We start from the raw sequence: 22,409 nt of genomic DNA, 5'->3' as shown, positions 1-22,409 counted from the left end.
ACCCGGTGTATTCATTGGTTTTCAAAATATATTTTAGGTGAAAATATGGATAAAAAACATAAGTTATGTGAATACATAAATGTAATAATGAAAATATGCAGCAGTTAAAATCAAACTAACTACATAATTTGCATAGGTAGAACACGTAGGACAAATAGAAGGAAACAAGAATTATAATCAGTAAGTTTGTAAACATTCTAAATTATTGATACATATTAGGGTGTTTAATGCTTAATGCAATAATATATGTAACAATATGATATTCATTTAATGATTTCCTTACTATATAAAACATTCCTTTAATATACATTTTTAAATTGTAAAAAATAAATTAGCTAAATGTGTACGTTTGGTGAAAATATAATTAATAGTTGAACTTAAAGGAAATTCAGGGTAAATAATGCAGTCTAAAAAAGTTTACTGATTGTTAGTTCTTGAGGTAATTTGTAAATATCTTAATATGTTTTAATATACAGACATATATTACATTAACTAATATTATATATCAAATATATTTCTGACCTTATGTTGAAAATATTTTTAAAATAAATTTTATGTGAGAAACATAATAAATTTAAAATACTATGGTCTAATTTCGACCCCTGGTCGATGTTTTTGTTATATTGTTTATTATTTGGGCAAATCAGAGGAATGCCGTCCGTGTGCCCGAAGTTTTATTTCTTAGTTTGGCCAATTATTTAGTTAAACTTATGCAGATTCAAAAGTCCAGTGGGAAATATGAAGGTCAAAGTTTTTTAATATCCTAGTTACAAATCGATGTCCGTATTTGATCACAATGCTTGTGATGACTCTTTCTTTGGACTTGGAGTCTTTCTATTCATATTTGAAGGCTCAGTTTTCATCATCTCAATAACGATTTGGTAAATTGTTGTTAGATGCACTGTCACTCATGTTAGCATTGTATACATCTTGTTGGTTAGTAAGTGGTTTCTTTTTATGTGAGTAAAATTATGCATTTGACTATATAACTTGACTAACTACCTGGATGACACGAGAAGAAACCTGATTGAAGAAGAAGAAGAAAATCATCTTTCAGTAGAAAGCTATGGGAATTTTAGTGCGATTTGCTCGGAGATCCCGCTTTCCTCTCGATCATGAAGTTTGTCAGACTTCCGTCTATTCCGTAACTTGAAGAAATTTGTTTTTGTGAAGCACTTTATACCCAATGAAGTTCTTATATTGTAAGGCTGAGAACTTTTCTCCTTACACTCGTATAAAGCATTTAGCCACTCTTGTATGTACTTGTCTAGTTTAAAAACACATCAATTGTTTTGTTTGTATCTGGCCCACACTACTGATATGGCAACAATGACCAATAAGTGCTCGGAAATTTTACTTACGACACAGCCATTATTATAGTTATGAAATGGCAGCCCAGAAGATCTACAAATGGATTAGAGACTAAAAAATACAAATTAGTAGTTATAAATCTGCCCATATCAATTTTGTGATATCGAATTTGAACTTCCGAATAAAGAGTTCTTTGCCTTCGATGGTAGGTTAAATTGAAACAATACATTACTCACACAGCTGACCAAATCGTACTCAAAATTGGGTATACCGGATGAATGAAGGATGAAGACATTTAAAAAATATATCGATATTTTTGTGCGATATTTTTTTCACCGATATATCGATATTTTCTTGATATTTTTCGATATCTTAAAAAAATAAATCTATATATTTTTTGTAAAATATCGATATTTTTTAACATATTGATATATCGAAATATCGACATTTTTCTCGGCAGTCGACACGCCTACTACTCAAATCGAAATAATTACACTGGCTAGTCGGAAATTACTCCCAACTTGATCTAAGCTCAAATAGATTGATTTATCAGTTAATAGTAAAGAATATTTGGACTAATGGGTTCAAAATAGTGGGGGTTGCCTTAAGACATGAAACTGATTAGTAATCCCTTTGGCCAAAACAATTTTCTTTGATAATTTACGTAGCCAATGAAGAAGATTATTAAATCTCAGCAACGCGGAAGCAATACAGCTCCTAGATAATATTCAAATATTTAATTCAAAATATTTAAGCGAACGAAACTACACGAACTTATATGGTATAATAAGTGTTTCAATTAAGTATATAAATGCATACACTGATGTATCCGTATTTGCCATTCTTAAAAAAAAGTATTTTAATTATTGTTTTTAATAATACAATATTTAGCATCATACACCCTAAGTCTGCAAAGGTCTTTTGAGAATAATATTTTTCTCATAAATTAAGATATTAGAAAAAAGTCTATGAAGAATTGATGGAGATATAAAGCAATTAATATTCCGAAATACAACGTTTTATCTTATTTCATGACAGTATTACAAACAAAAACAGTTTGCAGGAACCGTTTCTTTAGACGACTTTTATTATCCAATAATGGTATTAAATCAACTTAAAGACATGAGAAATTTTATGCTGAAAATACTTTACAATCCGGAAACAAAAAAAAACAGTACTATTTATAAATCGAACAACACAGTTGGACAAATTGTTTCGTAATTGAAAAAATGAAATGAAAAACGTCCAAAAAACAAAGCTCATATTACAGCACACTTTAATATCTAATGTTTGCTATTGAATTAATTAGAATTGTTAGTTAACCAGTTAGTTTGAGAATAAATATCATCAACTGTATGTTTCTAATCAAGGTAATATGATTTAGATATTGAAAAAAATACAAAAAGAAATAAAACACATTCTACAGAGAACAGAACTGAAGAAAAAACGAGGAACGCATAAAAGTAGAAGCGCATAACGAAGTCTGTCCTCGAAGATTTAATAAAACCAAGTTGACGGGGCTTTAAAAACAAGGGGAAGGATATTTTATATGACCCTAATATTTTGTTAAAAGGTACCCCTATTATAAAAATTAGGAATCATTTGTAACCGAAAAAAAAGGAATCCGCTTTTTTTTCGGTTCAGTTTAATTTTACGAGATTATATTAAGAAATTAAACTCGCCCCTAAAGAGTTTGTATTAATATTAAAATAATTTATATAAAGATTATCAATTATACTCTAAATGGAAACATTGTTCTTTGTACATTACAAATCACTCATTAAGTGATACCATATTTTTTCTTGTGGTTTAATTAAGCCATATATATATTATAATTTTTATAACAATTTGCTATACAAATGAAAACTGTGTAATGGTGAATACGGACTTGAACAATTCAACTATTTGGGCCGTCGGTTATCAGTTTGCGGTCATTTCTAGTGATCGAAATGATTCATGGCATATTCGATTTTATTCGGAAGCTCTCGGTCCAGCACGATTATTTGATAGTTTTCATCGTTTGGCTCGGCGGCACGTAGTCATTTGTTTACAACCATACTTTGTCTTTATAACCATATTACTTAACAAAAAAAAAATGTTTTGCGAATCACGTTTCAATGACATGTGCACAATGTTTTTCTGAACAACAGCATTTGCTCTTAGAATAATATGTATTATTTCAGCGTTTTTTAAAACAAATTATTAACATAATAATTAATGTCATGATGATATCGCAACATGTGGTTGGCTAGTTTAAGTTAGCATACATTAAAAATCATCGTGGTCCGGACATTCAGCTACTTTCGGAAATATTCGTATATTCGTCGGCGCAATCTACTCGCCGCAAGCCGAAATGCTAAAAATCGATGTTGCCAAATTTACAGCTAGGCTATTTGCTTTATGGATTTATTTTATTTTAGAAAAATAATATAGTATTGCCCTTAGGTTTGGCAACACTGTATGGTATTGCAAGCCAAGCGTTTCTCAAAAGGAATGGCGATGTACCGTATTGCTTTGACTAAACGTCGGGCATTTATTTGTTTAACTATTAAAGGGTTTGATATGGCATTTTTAAAGTTATATTGTGATATTCCTTTTTACTTAAAAAAAGGCTTTTTAGTTTTGAACATTTCAGCGTTTTAACAGAATTAAAAATATGGAGAGTCAAAGGTAGGTTTAGTTTCAGTTGTTACAAACAGGATAAATTAATTAAATGACTTAAATTTTGCAGTGAAAGTAAATTAACATGTCAAATTTGTAATACGACATACTTAGTAGCAAGAGAAAGAAATATTTCACCATGAGCTTGCTGCACAACTAAAGCCGATAACAAGAAGGATCATCTGCCTTCTGTAGTATCCATACCTACTGAATTTCAGCAGCATCTTTGTCGGATCCATAAGATAGATGTTAAATAATCTAATCTATATTTTAAGAATTTGTAAGGTTTTGAAGGTTGAAAGCCACAGGATGACAAAGAAAAAAAATTGCTTAAAGAATTTCTTAGAAAATAATAAGTTAAGAAACTTATATACCACTGTATAAGAAATTATCAGCAAGTTAGTATTTGCCATAATACTATTGATATGATTATTATCTTACGAATGAATGTTAGGTAGGGTATGATAAGTCAAGAAGGGTTACAGGCAAAAAATTAATTTCAGTCTGTCCATATAAATTTTTTTTGTTAAGATATGAATCCCATAATAATATTCGACAATTGAATTTTGACAAGGTAATAGGAAATTATATATTTAAGTAATTTCAATTAATCGTCCAGTTTATAGGCTTTGCAGAAGTGCAGGAAAATATTGCATATCATTAATCCTGAAAATTGATCATTGTATTTTTAGGTAGTAGAGTCTTTGATTTCAATTATTATGGTGGTATTTTTTTAGACGGCAAGCCCTTTTTCCATGAAGTATATTAACCTAGCGTTTATTTAGAAATTCGAAAATTTTCTATTGCAACTTTTATTGTATTGTAATTAATTAGTAATTAGTGTAAAAAGGACTGTATCTACAAGAAAGTTATAAAATTTTATTTATATATAATACATTTGTAGTATTGTATATTCAAATATGTGGTAATTTAGTAAATACTTTATGGCATAGTTAAGGTTCATTGTTTTATATCCTCTAATTTATAATTTAAAATTAATATTAAATTTTAAAATATATAGATGAATATAATATAAAAATTTAGTATTATGCTGTCTTTTTCTTTTAACCTTAAACCTTAATGTTTTTTTTAAGTCATTTTTACTATATATACATATGTATGGTATATATAGCTTAATATAAAACTTATGAACGTTACTCTTTATTTTAATAACTAATAGAGAGTATATTTTACGCCTGAAGACTATTTCGATATCAGAAGTTTGGTTATAGATACACAGCCCAACTCATGACGTCTCAAGCAATACTGAGAATATTCAAATATTTCTAACACTGGGGACGCGCGCGCCAGCGTAGTATAGTCTATCTACCGGACCACGATGATTTTTAATGTATCCTATTTAAATTGTTAGAACAACAGCATTTGATTGGTTCACTTAAATTGTGCCAACGCAATTCTTTTTAAGGTTGTTGTTGGAAGTGATTTTGTTTTAAGTGTTTGGAGCCATTTTGGATCTCATAAAATAGAAGGAAATTTTCAGTTGGTATTGTGCATATTTTCTAATTTACGTCAATTGTTACAAAAATTATTAATCAATATAAAAATTGATTTATTGCGTTCTGAGAGTGAAACATTTTATGTACCTAAATCTGCCACAGGAAGGAGACATCGTTTAAAGTAAATATTACATTTGCTGGATTAAACACAATACAAATTCATCACCGACATCTTGTGTATATCAAAGGCATTTTAATGAGAAATTCAGAACTATCTACGTATTATATGCTTATATTGTCTTTTACAGAAAGTCAACCTACTTATTAAGACATAAGTGATAGGGTGAAAATGTTATAGTTAATGTGTAAAAGGTAATAGTTAATTAGGATCGATTTAGATATTAGAAAATGTAATTGCTACTTTAGTTTGCTTAGAGGATTTGTTTCCTTAGACAAATTTATTTTGGCTGAGTTTAAATATATTTAATGAATTAACGGATATTTTTTAGAATTTTTCTTTGGATCTATTAGAACTATTTATTAGTTATTTTGGGATATATTAAAAAACACATATATGTTCATCATTTTAATTATCCAATCTATAATGACTTTTAAGATAAAATTTTAATAATGTCTGTTAAGTATTAACAAAACTAGAAGACAGATTTCATAAAATTGATAGCACTAAAGAAATATTAAAAAGGGAGAAGGCATTATAGATGAATATTTTGATTATATTGCCTGGAGTACCGAACTCTTTTTTCTTATTTATATTTATGAACTCATATTACGTTATTTTTATTATATTTATGTAAATTTTTCATTTAAATTTTTTATTTAAAAATTAAATGTGGGTTTTATTTGAATGCTATTGGCCAATGGATGTGGCGTCATAGGGTAGTCAAGTGAAAAGGAGGACCAATCAAAATATAATATTTTCTCTACATATTTCTATAAAACAAATTTAAACTAACTAATCAAATGAAGCATTTTCAGCGCCCTCAGTGATTGAACTTGGCGAATCATTGCCCCAGACTTTAGTGCTTTATTTGTAGATTTTTCAAATTTGCAATTTTGTGATGACAATAATAATCCAAAATGATCAGAATATATATTCATTAGTAAGAGAAAAGGCTATATGAGGATACTTGAATACTTCAGGCATATTATGAGGGAGATGCGCAAGAAAAGCATAACTTAAAAATGACCTGGCTTTTTGAAGCAACACACTGAAACAAGCTCGGTAATAAGCATATTGTGAGATATATTGCAAAAGAGAAAATTAAGGTTCAGAATTTCGATATTGCACTTATTTATGAAAATCAGTGTATTTTTTTCAGTATATGTTTTGCTCTATATTTCAGGTAGAAAATTGAATAGTCTTTAGGAGCTTTTTGTCTAAATACCTACGTAACTACGAAGAATGAGAAATAAGCTAAAAAACAATTGTTGGTCACAGTGTGGTTATGATTTTTTTAAATGTTAATGTGCAAAGTGCAACCTTTTCTCAATTTTTAACCATTTTTATTTTTTGCTAAGTTTTCGAATTTATTCTGAATAACAATATATCGAAAAATAATCTTTTGACAACCCTTGTTAAACTTAAATTTTTTGTTGTTGATTATTTTATATGAGATTATTATATCCTGTACCAAATGTGAAATAGTATAATGCTTATGAATATTATGAAATAGTGTTATTTGAAAAATGTGCTACAAACGCATCAATATGTATAAAGAACAGGAAATTAATTTTTTATGAAAATAATTCCTTTCGTCAATTTATCGAAAGAAAAGAAAGACATAACTCTTCCAATCATTACTTCTTCCTTCTATTACCAGTTATGATACTTATAATTTGTTTAAAACATTTTATGACACGTTTATATTTGTGGATTACCATTTCTAAAAAGAATTTATTAGTAAGCCAAACATTATTTCATATTTAAAAACTGAGCAACAAAAATATAAAAATGTTGATGTTTCAAATGAATGATGAAAAACATTTTTAGAAATAATTACATTAAAGATAAAGAAGGGGGTCTTCTTAGAACCAAACTATACCATTAGAAGATTGGTATTCTATTCTAAATAGATATCATGCGCACTGCACTTTGAATACGTTTTGAACATGTTCATTTTGAGTGTTCTATATTTGTTTAGGCTGAATGATACAAGTCTGTACCCACCATAAGAAGTGTAAGTATATATATCCACGGAGCGATAGTTCGTGGAAACGGTGTAGTAATGTCCACCTCAGTATCAATTTTAAAACTACTGAATAAATATCTGTGCATCATAAAATCGATTAATCCGATCAATATTAAAAGTTCACTTAATTAATAACGTAAAAGACCACACATTCACTTCGATACGATAGCGGTTTCTGCGGAACTGCCCATACTTTCGCTGGTCAGGTCGAAGGTTTGCGTGGTCTTGTCCAACTTTCATAAATCGGGCACAGTTGCGTCCATGATTTTCAGTTCGATTCCTCCGTTGCAGTCGAGCCTTGGCGGCGAACAGGCCCGCTGTAAGGCGTGCAATGAGCTGGAAGAAAGTGTGCGCTCCAGAATTTCACCCCAGTACTTCTCGGAGAGACGCTCCAAGTCGCAGTCGGGCGTGTGGCCGAGAAAATTCGGTGAAGGGCCGCTGTTGCAGTAATGTTGGAATTGGTGTTGTTTACGTTCGTGGGACTTTCTACAGAATATCTGCAATAAGAAAATAAAGATATACATTGATACGAGCCTGTGTATTGAAAAAACTGTTTTGAAAAATCTAATGAGTGAGATATGGAGATATAAGGTTTTGGATTATATCAGAACAGAATTAAGGCGACAATATAATTTTTAGTCGTGGTTTAATAAATTACTAATTCTTTACGTAAAATAAAATACACTATACAGTTTTATACAAAAAACTGATTTCATAAGTTATATATAGTCAATTCAAAATAGCAGTGACACGGGAAACGTCGCAATGTTGCCACTGCTACTCTGAGTTTTAGTACATTGTATCTGAGTAATGTATTTTACTTTCATTAGAGAGCATATTTATGTTTTACGCTTAGTTCTTGTTCCTATCTATATACATCTTTCTTGAAAGAACTATATCTGCAAAACAATCAGTGTTATTTCTCTACTACATATTAACCAAATGTTCATGTGTATTCTGGACAATAACACACATGCTCATAAAGCTTTCACACTCTATATTACAATTCCGTACAACTAAAGTATATTAATTGTATACTGACCTTTAGTGGTTTCCCCTTTCATGACCCTGTCTTGGTAATCGTCAGCATTTAATCATAAACCAACATTCTAAAAGTTTTATTCAATCACAGCCACTTTCAGAAAAACTAGTCAAGTTAATAAACAAGTTGTTTATTTCCAATCTATTAAAAACCTGCTCAAGGTTCTACCATTTGTTAATTCCTTCTTCAATGTGTCTGATCGAGCTCATACAAACCAAAGGTGTTATTTTCGACAAAGCCTCTTTCCATAAATCCAGACAGTTTTGGTTTGATGATCCTCCTCGACCTGAATATCTATTGTAATAATTATTTGCAATAACCCATATCAACTCAATTAGATTAAAAATGTAGTGATAGCGAGGGAGCTGTAATACTCTGTGGACATAACATTCAGTAATCTGATCTTCTATGTATCTTCTGAGGCTTAATTCTAAAAAACTAAATTACATAAAATGCAATTAAATATTTCATTTATATATACCAATTAATAATAATTATAGGTCTGCAATTAATAAATGTTATGACTAAAAAAACTTAATCGATAGTTATTCCAATGTTTACCTTTTTCCATGAACCTTTTTGTCTATACACTATATTTATTATCATCTTGCCATGAGCAACCCAATGTACTATTCTGAAATATTCATATCTCTTTTAAATATATAGTTTGATATAATTCTTCCTTGATTTTGTTATATGTTTTTAAAAATTATATTCTTTTAAAAGCAATCTCTGGAAGTTCCATTAAACCCCTTTGTGGGTTATCTTTACACCACTTAAATCCTACATTATTCAACAACGTATGAACAGATGTTCTACATCTCTCAAATAGCTGTATATCTTTTGGATCTTTGTGGATAGTTTCCAGACTAATAATTTTCTCTGAAATAATTATGTTAAATTATGTTTCCATTGAAAAAACTACTTACTGTTTTATACATTTCGTATATTTGATCTCTGAAACACCAAGATTGGCCTTGATTCGTCACTTGTTTCGCAGAAACACGGTTTCTTTTTGGTGAATTTAAGGTTATATTGTTTTTTATTTTTTGAGATACTTTAGGGAGCCAGTCCGTACCAATATATAATTACATACAAAAAATATTTTCAATAAAAACCGCGGCTATTTCAAATTTATTAAAACAAAGCGTTAAAACAACGTTTACCGCTTTATAACCCGTAATTATAATATTTTGAAGAATTTTCAGACATTTTGCAAAGGGACAACTTTTGCGGGCTCATTCCATTACAAATTCTGTCTATGTCTTTTTAAATAGAATAAAATGACAAACTTTAGACAGACATATATTAACACTCGTGTCACTGCTATTTTGAATTGACTATACATACATTTTTGCAATGTTGTGTTTATAACAACGAAAATGTTATCAACAATTAATGATATTCAGATTTAAATACGTGAAGGTAACCTTTTCTATAATTAAAATGCATGGAATAAATGGTAAATTAATGTCCAATGTTAATAATTCCAAATTGATTTTCAATTCAAACTCGAAAGTTGGAGAAAATTGAAAGATAATTATTACAGCCTCTACGTATTTTGGTTATGAATAGGTAGTAGTATAGTCATTTCATGATTTACATCATGGAGGCAGTTTATATTATACGAAAACAGTGTTATAGTCTATTAAATCAAACAGCCAGTGACGCTATCAACGTTTATGAGGACACCAAGTCGCAATGTTGTCGTATCAAATTAGAATTTGACAGAAGCAACTACGAAGACATGAGCGACTATGAAGAAACTGAACATATGATTGTTGAAATAAAAGACAACCAAAAGCATATATTATAATAGAATGTGACATGAATTGATGTCGAAGAAGCTATAGATGCTAAATGTGTATTTAGTTTAACGTATCAGACATGCATGTTACAAGTCAGAACAAAACAAGTCAAGACAAGATGTTGAGTCGTTAGTGTACAAGTATTTTTAATTTGTTTATGCTGTCTATAGACTATTCAAAACAGTAGTGAAAGTGACGTCATCAATATGTGCCTGTCGAAAGTTGTAAATTCGTTTTACAGTCAGACAATACTTTCCCTCTCATTTTATTGTATTTAAAAAGAGATAGAATGTTATTTGACAAGTTCGAACATATAACTGATTGAGCCTGCAAAAGTCGCCTGTTTGTCAAAGGTCTGTAAAATTCCTCAAAATATTATAATTACGGGTTAAAAACTGACAAACGTTGATTTAATGTTTAGTTTTAATACATTTCAAACCACCGCGGTTTTTATTGAAAATACTTTTTAGCGTGTTACAGCTGCACGGAATCTTAGTACGGACACGGTCACTAAAATATCTCAAAAAATAAAAAAACAATATAACCTTACATTCACCAAAAAGAAACCGTGTTTACGCGAAAGGGGTGGCGAATCAAGATCAGCTTGATGTTCGCTCTATCAGAGATAATATATACGAAATGTGTAAAATCAGAAGTAGCTTTTCAATCGAAAAATAATTTAATATAATTATTTCAGAGAAAATTGTTAGTCTGGAAACTATCGAAAAAAAGCTGAAAGATATGAAGCTATTTGAGGGATGTAGAACATCCCTTCATACACTGTTGGGTATAATATGATTTAAGTGGTGTAAAGATAATCTACGAAAGGGTTTGTTGATGGAACTTCCAGACATTGCCTTTAAAATAATTGAATTTTTAATAGCTTATGAAGAAATCAAGGAAGAATTATAATATCAATTTGTATATTTAGATGAGATTTATTATTAGATTAGATTAGATTTAGATGATTTTTCCGATTAGTACATTAAGTTACTCGTGGCAAGATGATAATAAATATAATGTAAAGACACAAAACTTCATGGAAAAATGTATACATTGTAATCACTATCGATTAGGTTTTGTTAGTTATAAAATTTATTAATAATTAATTGCAGACATATAGTTCCTCATGCTGGAAACAGGAATGGTTTTATTCCTGGTGTAGAATAGGGAAATGGACTTGATTTTGCAGTGGTTTAAAAATTAGCTTTTAAATGGTTGGGAGGAACCATTGGTTATTGTTATGACCATGCCGTAGCACAAGTGCGTTAACAAAGGCAACGATTAAGGAATGGCTTAAAGTACATGAAATAAGTTTCGAAGAAACCATTTTAAAGAATGAACTATTTTAAATTGTTACTCGATAAATATAAATAAAATTTGAATGAAGTTTAATTGAATTTCATGTAATTTACTTTTTTAGAAATAAGCCTGAGAAAAGATAAGAGGTAGATCAAATTGCTGAACGTTATGGCCACAGAGTATTGCGTCTTCCTCCCTACCACTGCATATTTAATCCAATTGGGTTGATATGGAGTACTGCAAATAGTTATTATAATAGACATTCACGTCGAGAAGGATATTCAAACCAGAACTGTCCCGATGCATGGAAAGAAGCATTGTTGAAGCAAGTGACAGTGATTGAATAAAATTTTACGAATGTTGGTTTATGATTCAGTGCTGACAATTACGAAGACAGGGTGATGAAAGAGGAAACAACTAAATATTTAACTGTAGGAAATTGTATTATAGAATGTGGAAGCTTTATCTGCATGTGCGTTATTGTTCAGAATATACATGAACGTTTGGTTAAAATGTATAACGAGTAAAATAATACTAACTGTTTTGCAGATATGGCAAATACATTAAGGAGAATGCAGTGATTAAATCTAGTTTTATCCAGAAATATGTTGACATGTATTAATATAACAAACTAAGGAGAAATACAGTGTTATCAAAATATTTTTACAAGGAAACACAGTGTTGGAGGATACACGAACTAAGCGTTAAAGATAAATATGCTCCCTATTGAAAGTAAAATTGCATTATTCGGGGGAGACCTCTACATAAAAAAGCGCCTAGAACTCTACCTCGTGGGTGGTGTGAAAAATAATTCAATGTAAATATAATAAAACAACTCTAACCTATGCATTATTATGGTTGTATAATTAATTGTAGTTTTAAGTCTTTCGATAATATATGCACTAGATGTACTATAATATTAAAATAAATTATATTATATAACATTTTTGTTTAAGTATTTTAAGTAGATAAGAATTTTGTTATATATCAAAGTCAAAATATACTAAAACTCAGAGTTCATGCGGCAACATTGCGTCATCAATTCAGATGATATATTCATCAATAGACTATATTTCGGAACTTTATTCGGATTATTTTTTTCATTCGGACTAGAAGACTTTATCATCTGAATAGTGCTTATAATTTTCAATATACTACCATGACCAATAAATAGTAAGAGTTTTGAACAAAACGCAAGATCGAGGGTGTACTGTGGAAGTACCAATATTTGTAGGCCAATATTTCTCAATTTAAGTTGAATCATCTAATACTGCATAACTACATTGATTACATAACATTAGAAATATTAATTTTAATTTTTTTAAAAATCCAACTTTCTTATTTCTCCAACCTGTTATTTTTATTTTATTAATTTTTTCATTTCATCTCCCTCAAATCTTGTCTTGAATGAAATGCATTAACGTTTTTCATAGTAATCAAGGGGATTAAGTTCAGTTTCCGTACTGGGAGTTAAATCCTTCTTTCATTTTCTTTGAGCATTTTAAGATCGTATCAAAACTATATCATGTCGCCGAGTGGTTATTTGAGTTTAAGTATAAATGGAATAAACAAATTGAATTAAGTTTGAGGAACAAGGCTGATTAAAACATTTATTTGTTTATTACTTTCAAAAATTAATTTACCAATGATTGATGAAGGTTTAAATAACTTGTTTCGTTTGTCTTTCTATGCTTAAGGAGCAATTTTTATGTAGTTATTGTGGTTTAGTCAGTTAGATTATTATTAGTATCACAAGTATTACTTTACGTTTATATTACGTATTAGATCTTGGTTGCTTCAACTAACCCGAATCAGTATAATCGCATATTTTCAAATAATGTGCACCTAAAAATTTTAAAAGTCAGTTTAATTTTAGTTTATAAAACTTCGTCGTCAAGAAGCTAAGAATATCTCCTAAAAGTTGTAATAACAATTTTAATTATATTATATTGTAGAACTTTTCCTTGAAATCACGAATTTAATAAACTGAAAAATGTATAGAGTTGTGATCTTTTCAGAATAATCGTAACTAAAACGCCATTACTTCTTTAGAAACGTGGAAAGTTGAATTTAGTAAAACCGACATCAAGTTTAAAGACTATAAAATCGAATAGCAAATAGCATTAAAGAGACACATGTAAACCTAAACTACAGAATGTGGTAAAATAAACAGTTTTAAACTGAACTTTTTCAGCTATTCTTGTTTTTCCGTTTCGAGTTTTCCAGACTATTTACATTGCGGAAACCACGTTAAAAGAGCTACTCTCTGTTAAGTTCTAAAACATATCGTAATCCGGTAGAAACTTTGCCAGTAAATTCATGCAAATACAAAAGTAGAACTTCAAGAAGTGGAAGTTTGAAAGTTACTATCGTGCACCCATATATATATATATATATATATATATATATATATATATATATATATATATATATATATATATATATATATATATCATCATGTATCAATTGTCATATATTCAATCATATTATTTTAGGTGAATATTTTCAAATTCGTTTCCGACTAACCTACAATTTGTCTTTGTGATAACTTAAATCTAGGTATATAACTAGGAGGACGCATCGGCCCTATCTCAGTCTCTGGTGAAATAATGTTTAACATGTCACTGCTGTATTTTTTATTATATGCACCTCACTACACAAGATCAGATAGTTTTATTCTTTTGAGTCTGTGTCCTGTTCTGGTGATATCCAAAAGCTGCAATACATCAATATTCTCGTGAGAATGGAGTCTTTCCTCATGTCTCCTTGTAATTCCCTTGATTTTTTGACTGACTGTGGGTATCTGCAGGTCTCAATGTAGGTAATCAGTCATATAGTATAGTACTTTGTTCTGAAAAATTTGAATTTTATTTATGTTACTCTTTGCAGAACATCCCCATAATTGTACTCAGTATGTCCACATAGGTTTCAGTATTTGCTTATATAATAATAATTTATTATGTACTGATAATTGTGATTTTCTTCCAAGTAGCCAGTACATTTTCCTATAGTTCAATTCCAGTTCTTTTCTTTTTTTCCTTATATATGCTCCTTCCAGCGAAGTTTTGCATCAAGATTCATTCCGAGATATTTAGCATTGCTGCTATACGAAATGATAATATTATTTAATGTTATTGGTGCTTGTACGGTCTATTTGTAGGTGAACTGCACGTGTACAGATTTACTTTCCCTAATTTTTATTTTCCAAGTTTGTGCCCAATTATTTATATTGTACTTTATTACTTTTAGAAAAAAGTAGCATAAACGGAGATCCACTGTAATTAAAATACATCTTAATTTATTTAATTGGAGAAGATAATGTTATTGCGACAGTGAATGTATCATAGATTTTTTATGAAATAATAAAATAATCAGTTTCAGAAGCATCAGTTCAGGCATTGTGAATTCAATTCTTTAATTAATTTTAGTCTTAAAAGGTTAGTTAGGTAGCTTAAGCATAGCCCCCCGCAACTTTGACAAGTGATAATCATCTTCCTCGCGCCAGTCACTGGTTATTTGGTAGGCCGAAGAGGGCAGTAGATTCAGTTCGAAAAAATCCTAGTTGAGGAAGGAAAATGATACTTAAATAAAACTTAAAATATATCTTAAATAGATTCCTTTTCACCTTTACAAATACTTTATACAAACACACACACACACACACACACACACACATATATATATATATATGTATATATATATATATATATATATATATATATACGGCCGAACAGAAGCAGGGATAGGACTTAAACTCCAATGAGTTAATTATTCGATGAAAAATTATGCCTCTTGAGTTAAAAAAAATTCGCCAAGATAATTCGAAATTATCTACTTAAAGGGTCATATCGTAAAATTGGTTATTAGCTCAAGAATTTATTTTTCTTCTTCTATTCGAGTTTTTGTCGTTATTCGGGTTGAGGTAATTTGTTCAGTGAGCCTTATTGGACTTATTGTAATAAAAATATAATACAAATAAAATAAATTTATTCAAAAAAATAATTCAGTTAAATCCATTCATTTTTCAAGTACTTAATAATGCCGTCTTAATTGAAACAATTTGTTTGACTGTTGGGTTGGTCGGTTGGTTTCAAAAACTTACGGATGTTGAGATTACCACCAAAAGCGTATGAGAGCAGTGAATTGAAAATTCAATCCAAACTAAATTGTTATGAAAGTTATCTCTAATGAATAGTTTATAGGTTTATATCGAATATTTAACAAAATTTGTCGTTATAACTCTATAAAAGGCAGTCAAGTGAATTTGCAACATGATAGTTAACAATTAAAAATAGTTTTACAGAAGATGTAAAATAAAAGGCGTTCCTATACTAATTAGTAGGCATTGTTCAGTCTAACTATTTGTTTCGAAGAATCCTTGATTTGCTAAAAAATTGAGGAGGTTGAAATTACTCCAGACTAATATAGTGTTCCAATAAAACAGCCAATGCATACCATACATATAGTGCCATTTATGGTTTGTAAAAATATAACATTCGTTCTAGGCTCGAGACAGGTGTTTTTCAAATTTGTTCTACGTAAAAGGAGTATATATTAAAAATCATCGTTGTCTGGAGATTCGGCTGCTTTCAGAACTATTCGTATATTCGTCGGTTACTCGCCGTAAGCCGAAATGCTAAAAGTCGATGTTGCCAAATTTACAGTTAGGCTATTTGCTTTATGGATGTATTTTATTTTAGAAAAATAATATATTTAAGAAGACTTTACGACATTAATTTTTATATTTTGTTTTGAAAAAAATAATAATAGAGTAGATAGGTTTTTTTAGTATTTAGTACAATAAATAGTCTTGCCCTTAGATTTGGCAACACTGCATGGTATTTCAAGCCAAGCGTTTCTCAAATGAAATGGCAATATAGCGTATTGCTTTGATTAAACGTTGGACATTTATTTGTTTAACTATTAAAGAAAGTTATATTGTGATGTTCCTTTTTTACTTAAGAAGAAGGCCTTTTAGTTTAACATTTCAGCGTTTTAACAGGATTATAAATATGGAGAGTCAAAGGTAGGTTTAGTTTCAGTTGTTACAAATAGGATAAATTAATTAAATGACTTAAATTTTGCAGTGGAAGTAAATTAATATGTCAAGTTTGTAATATGACATACTTAGTAGCAAGAGAAAGAAAGATTTCACCATGAGCTTGCTGCACAACTAAAGCCGATAACAAGAAGGATCATCTGCCTTCTCTGTGTCTCCAATTCAATGATTTTATTATCCATAAATACTGAATTTCAGCAGCATCTTTGTCGGATCCATAATATAGATGTTAAACAATCTAATCTATATTTTAAGAATTTGTGAGGCTTTGGAAGTTGGAAGCCACAGGACGACAAAAGAAAAAAAATTGCTTAAAGAATCTCTTAGAAAACAAGAAGTCAAGAAGCTTATATACCACTGTATAAGAAGTCATCATCAAGGTAGTATTTTCCTTAAAACTATTGATATGATTATTATCTTACGAATCAATTTTAGGTGGGGTACGATAAGCCAAAAAGGGTTACAGGCGAAAAATTAATTTGAGTCTGTCTATCTAAGTTCTTTTTTTTTTTTGTTAAGAATGTTATAAGACTCAATATTGAAGCAAATACAAGTAGCCAATATGAATTCCAGAATGATGTTTGACAATTAAATTTTCACAAGTTAATATGGAATTATATATTTAAATAATTTCAATTAATGATCCTTGCTACAGCTGTATGGTTGTTGATAAGGAAAAGTAATCTGTCAAAATATCAAAGAAGAGAAAGGCATACCTAAGCAGAAATAACAGCAAATAGTTGAAAGATATATATACTAAAATAAAACGCAAAATACTAACAACATTGAGTTTTTAGGTACTTGAGTCCTTGATTTCATTAATTATGGTGGTGTTTTTTTAAACGGTAAGCCCTTTTTCCATAAAATATATTACCTTGCCTTTATTTGGAAATTTTCTATTGCAACTTATTGTATTGTATTGTAATTAATTAGTAATTAGTGTTAGAAGTATAAAGGACTATGTCTACAAGAAAGTTGTTAATTTTATTTGTATATTATGAATTTTATTTCTGTATAATGCATTTGTGGTATTGTATTATATCATCTAATTTATGACTTAAAATTAATATTAAATTTTAAAATATATAAATGAATATAATATAAACATTTAGTATTATGCTGTATTTTTATTTTTACCTCCTCTAAAATGTTTCGTAAATTAATGTCATGTTCTTATTTTATTTTAAGTCATTTTTACTATATATACATATTTATCGTATATATAGCTTAATATAAAACTTATGAACATTACTCTTTATTTTAATAAATAATACAGAGTATATTTTACGCCTCGAAGACTATTTCGATATCGGAAGTTTGGCTATAGATAAGACATATACAGCCCAACTCATGACGTCCCAAGCAATACTGAGAATATTCAAATATTTCTAACAATGGGGACGCGCGCCAGGGCATCTACCGGACCACGATGATTTTTATACAACACATTAAAATAATTGATATAATTAGAGGTTACAAACCAAAAAACCAAAAGTCAAATCTGGCGCGGCGACATTGCGATGCGCTGACGTCATTAATTTTAATGCCTTGCATTGGCTGTTTCATTGGACGGGCTATAAATATATAATTAATTTGAATAGAGCAATAAATAGCAGCAATAAATAAATAACAGAGCAATAAATTCAATAAGTACCCATAAGAAACCAATTTACTAGAGGCCCTTTATTATAATATTGGGTAAATAAGTACCACTAACTAAAAATACTACATCTATTAAAATGACAGTTCTCTGATAAGAGGTGATATACCAATATACCCATTTAGGTAGCTTTAATAAGTAAATATTAATAAAGTATATGAAGTTATATAATATAACCACATGCTATCTAGTATGAAAATAAATTCTCAATTATTATTTATTTTCACAATGTATGCAAACGAGTTCTCTATAAATACTTGTTAATTTTCGCAGTAATATTAATTGGTCATAAACTGTAATTAATAATTTAAATTGTCATAAATAGAACATTTATTATTGCAGGAAAATATATTATGTATATTCCAATAAATATATTATTGTTGTAGCTTGAATGCCAACTAATTTTTTTCGATTGTTAGTCCTTAATCATGTGCAGATGTTTTGTAGCTATTACATTAAACTAAATTTCGAGTAATGTTAATAAGTTTTTGTTTTAAATATAGTTATTAGGGTAACTGTAGAAAACATGTACCACTGTAAAACATGAAGTTTTAATAACGTTAGCTCTCCAACATAATTTGTAAATAGCATTTTATAAATGATGTGTAAAATTATATATTTAAATTTTTTTTAATAAACTTCCACAAATCGTATCTCGATTTGTTTTTTTTTTCGAATTCAGCTTAAACATTTACCTTTTAAGATTTTTGGTGATGGAGAAATTATATGTTATGTTTAAAAAGGTTATTAATATTGATGAGAATATTATAAACTTTACGTTTTATTGTTTTTTATTTCGAATACAGAAATATTGAAGACATCCTTTGTAGAATAAAAATAATTTAATACATTTTTATATTAAAATCATAATGAAATTACATTAAAATCGTTATCGTATCAAATAGTTCTAACAGTAATAAAAGTTGTTCAATGATTTCAATATATTAAATATATCATAACATATCAATTGAAAACTCCCCGCCCTCACACATAGATGGCGCTACTAGAATTAAATCCATATATTTTTTAGATAGTCTTAAGCCCCAAAAGATGCGTGTATAAATTTGACAGCTGTCGGATCATCAATTTGTGAATTATAGCATTTTGAGTGAAGCAACTTTTGTTATTGTGAAAAAAATATGGATAAAAAGGAATTTCGCGTGTTGATAAAATATTGCTTTTTGAAGGGCAAAGTTACGAAAACATTTAAAAAATTCACATGATTTTGAATGACCGTAAATTAAAACTGAATGAAATTGAAGACTCTCTAGAGATATCAACTAAACGTGTACATCATATCATTCACGAATATTTGGGTATGGGAAAGCTCTGTGCAAAGTGAGTGCCGCGCGAGCTCTCGTTTGACCTAAAACAACGACGAATTGATATTTCGGAGCAGTGTTTGAATATGATCAAGTGTAATAAACCCGAGTTTTGTGTCGATATGTGACAACGGATGAAACATGGCTCCATCATTTCACTCTGAAGTCCAATAGACAGTCATCCAAGTGGACTGCACACGATGAACCCGCTCCAAAGCGTGGGAAAACGCAACAATCAGCTGGCAAGGTTATGGCGTCTGTATTTTGGACTACCTTAAAAAAACAAGGGCCGTCGACAGCAGCTATTACATAGCGTTATTGGACCATTTGAAGGACGAAATCGCCGGAAAACGGTTGCATTTGAAGAAAAAGAAAATTCTGCTTCATCAAGACAATACACCGTGTCACAAGTCAGTGAAAACGATGGCAAAAATCCATGAATTAGGCTTTGAATTGTTTCCTCATCCAACGTATTCTCCAGATCTAGCTCCCAGCAACCATTTCCTGTTCTCAGATCTCAAAAGAATGCTCGCTGGAAAGAAATTTTGGTCAAATAAAGAGGTAATCACCGAAAGTAAGGCCTATTTTGAAGCAAAGGACAAATCGTACTACAAAAATGGTATCGAAAAGCTGAAGCTATAATCGCTATAATCAGTGTATCACCCTTGAAGTTAATTATGATTTACTATGGTAGGCCGGGGACCTGTTAAAACCTAGATTTTGTAAAACATATACGGCAATTTTTTTCGTTGCTATACCATAAATTTTCAATTGTCATATGTTTTAATTAATAATTAATCTTTTAACGAATAAACCGTAGTATAGTAGAAAAAAATATACGCATCAGTAAATACAGCATTTATTCAATTTAAATGTTAATTAACTTTGATCGTTAATCATGTACAGATGCTTTTGCGAACTAAAATTTTATTAAGCGCTTATTGTGAAACGCGTTAATAAGCGAGATTTTTTTCATTATTATTTCTATGAAACAATACAAATTGCAAATTAATTTTGTTTAATTTGTGAAATTTACAGTAGGTATCACAGTTTGCTTGGTGTCACAGTTGAGAGTTTAATAGGATTTTATACCACCTATGTTCCTTGGATTGATTAATATGTAATTATGTGCAGTTAAATATATAAAGCAATTGTATTATAATTGATACTAAAAATATATTCGTCTGTTTTGTGTGTATTATTTAGACATTAAGAAATATAACAGGTCAATTGAAAAGCCCCCCGGCCTGACTGTTTTTAGTTAGCCCTAACCCTCAGAAGATGCGTGTATAAATTTGACAGCTGTCGGATCATTTTCAAGTAACTTTTGTTATTGTGAAAACAATGGATAAAAATGAATTTCGCGTGTTGATAAAATATTGATTAAAATACAGTTGAAGCAAAAACTTGGTTTGATGCCGAGTTTTCGGATACTGCCATAGAGAAATCAATCATCAAGGATTGGTATGCTAAGTTTAGACGTGGTGAAATTAACACCGAAGAAACTCCACAAAATGATTTTGAATGACCGTAAATTGAAATTGAATGAAAGAGCAGACACTCTAAAGATATCAACTGAACATGTGTGTACATAATATCATTCATGAATATTTGGGTATGAGAAAGCTCTATGCAAAGTGGGTGACGCGCGAGCTCATTTTTACCAAAAACAACGACAAGTTGATGATTCGGAGCAATGTTTGAAGATGATCAAGCGTAATAAACTTGAGATTTTGTGTCGATATGTGACAATAGATGAAACATGGCTCCATCGTTTTACTCTGGAGTCTAATCGACTGTCATCCGAGTGGACTGCATACAATGAACCCGCTCCAAAGCGTGGGAAAAGGCAACAATCGACTGGCAAGGTTATGGCGTCTGTATTTTGGAATAATTTTCATTGACTTTCTTAAAAAAGGAAGGACCATCAACGGCAACTATTACATAGCGTTATCGGACCGTTTGAAGGACAAAATCGCCGAAAAACGGCTGCATTTGAAGAATGAAGAATAAGAAAATATTGCTTCACCAAGACAATGCACCGTGTCACAAGTCATTGAAAACAATGGCGATAATCCATGAATTGTGCTTCAAATTGCTTCCTCATCCACCGTAATCTCCAGATCTGACCATCAGCGACTATTTCCTGTTCTCAGATCTCAAAAGAATGCTGGCTGGGAAGAAATTTTCGTCGAATGAAGAAGTGATCGCCGAAACTGAGGCCTATTTTGAAGCAAAGAACAATCGTACTACAAAAGTTGGAGGGTCGCTATAATTAGTGTATCACTCTTGAAGGGAATTATGTAGAATAAAAAAGCTAATTTTGCTAAAAAAAATTATTTTACTGTGGTAGGCCGGAGACTTTTCAATTGATCTGTTTTGTCATGTTTCCTGATCATAAATGTTTTGGTACTAGATATAGAAAAGTTATACTTCTAAGGGTATATTAAATGGATAAGCCTGGGACCATGTTTTTCTATTATAAATATATAATATTATAAAGGCAAATAAAAATTGATAGACTTATCTTGTTTTTCCTATGATGGCCTTAAATTAACTAGAGATCTTTGGTGGTAT

The 22,409-nt window shown here is 29.9% G+C and overlaps 1 protein-coding gene across 1 annotated transcript in view; it reads right to left on the bottom strand.

The window, feature by feature from the left end:
• Positions 1-7,387: 7,387 nt before the first annotated feature.
• LOC143206677 (uncharacterized) overlaps positions 7,388-22,409 on the bottom strand; it is a 209,396-nt gene continuing 194,374 nt past the window's right edge. Inside the window, exon 4 of the mRNA XM_076419334.1 lies at positions 7,388-8,136. Coding sequence (XP_076275449.1) covers positions 7,876-8,136 — 261 coding nt within the window. The 3' untranslated portion in view covers positions 7,388-7,875. The remainder of the gene's footprint in view (positions 8,137-22,409) is intronic.

This window comes from Rhynchophorus ferrugineus, unplaced genomic scaffold (genome assembly GCF_030347505.1).
Source record: "Rhynchophorus ferrugineus isolate W39M unplaced genomic scaffold, kcgeb_rfMv2 rfM1, whole genome shotgun sequence".
Taxonomy (NCBI): domain Eukaryota; kingdom Metazoa; phylum Arthropoda; class Insecta; order Coleoptera; family Curculionidae; genus Rhynchophorus; species Rhynchophorus ferrugineus.
Note: the sequence above shows the minus strand (reverse complement) of the source record. Positions and strands in the feature narration are given on the sequence as shown.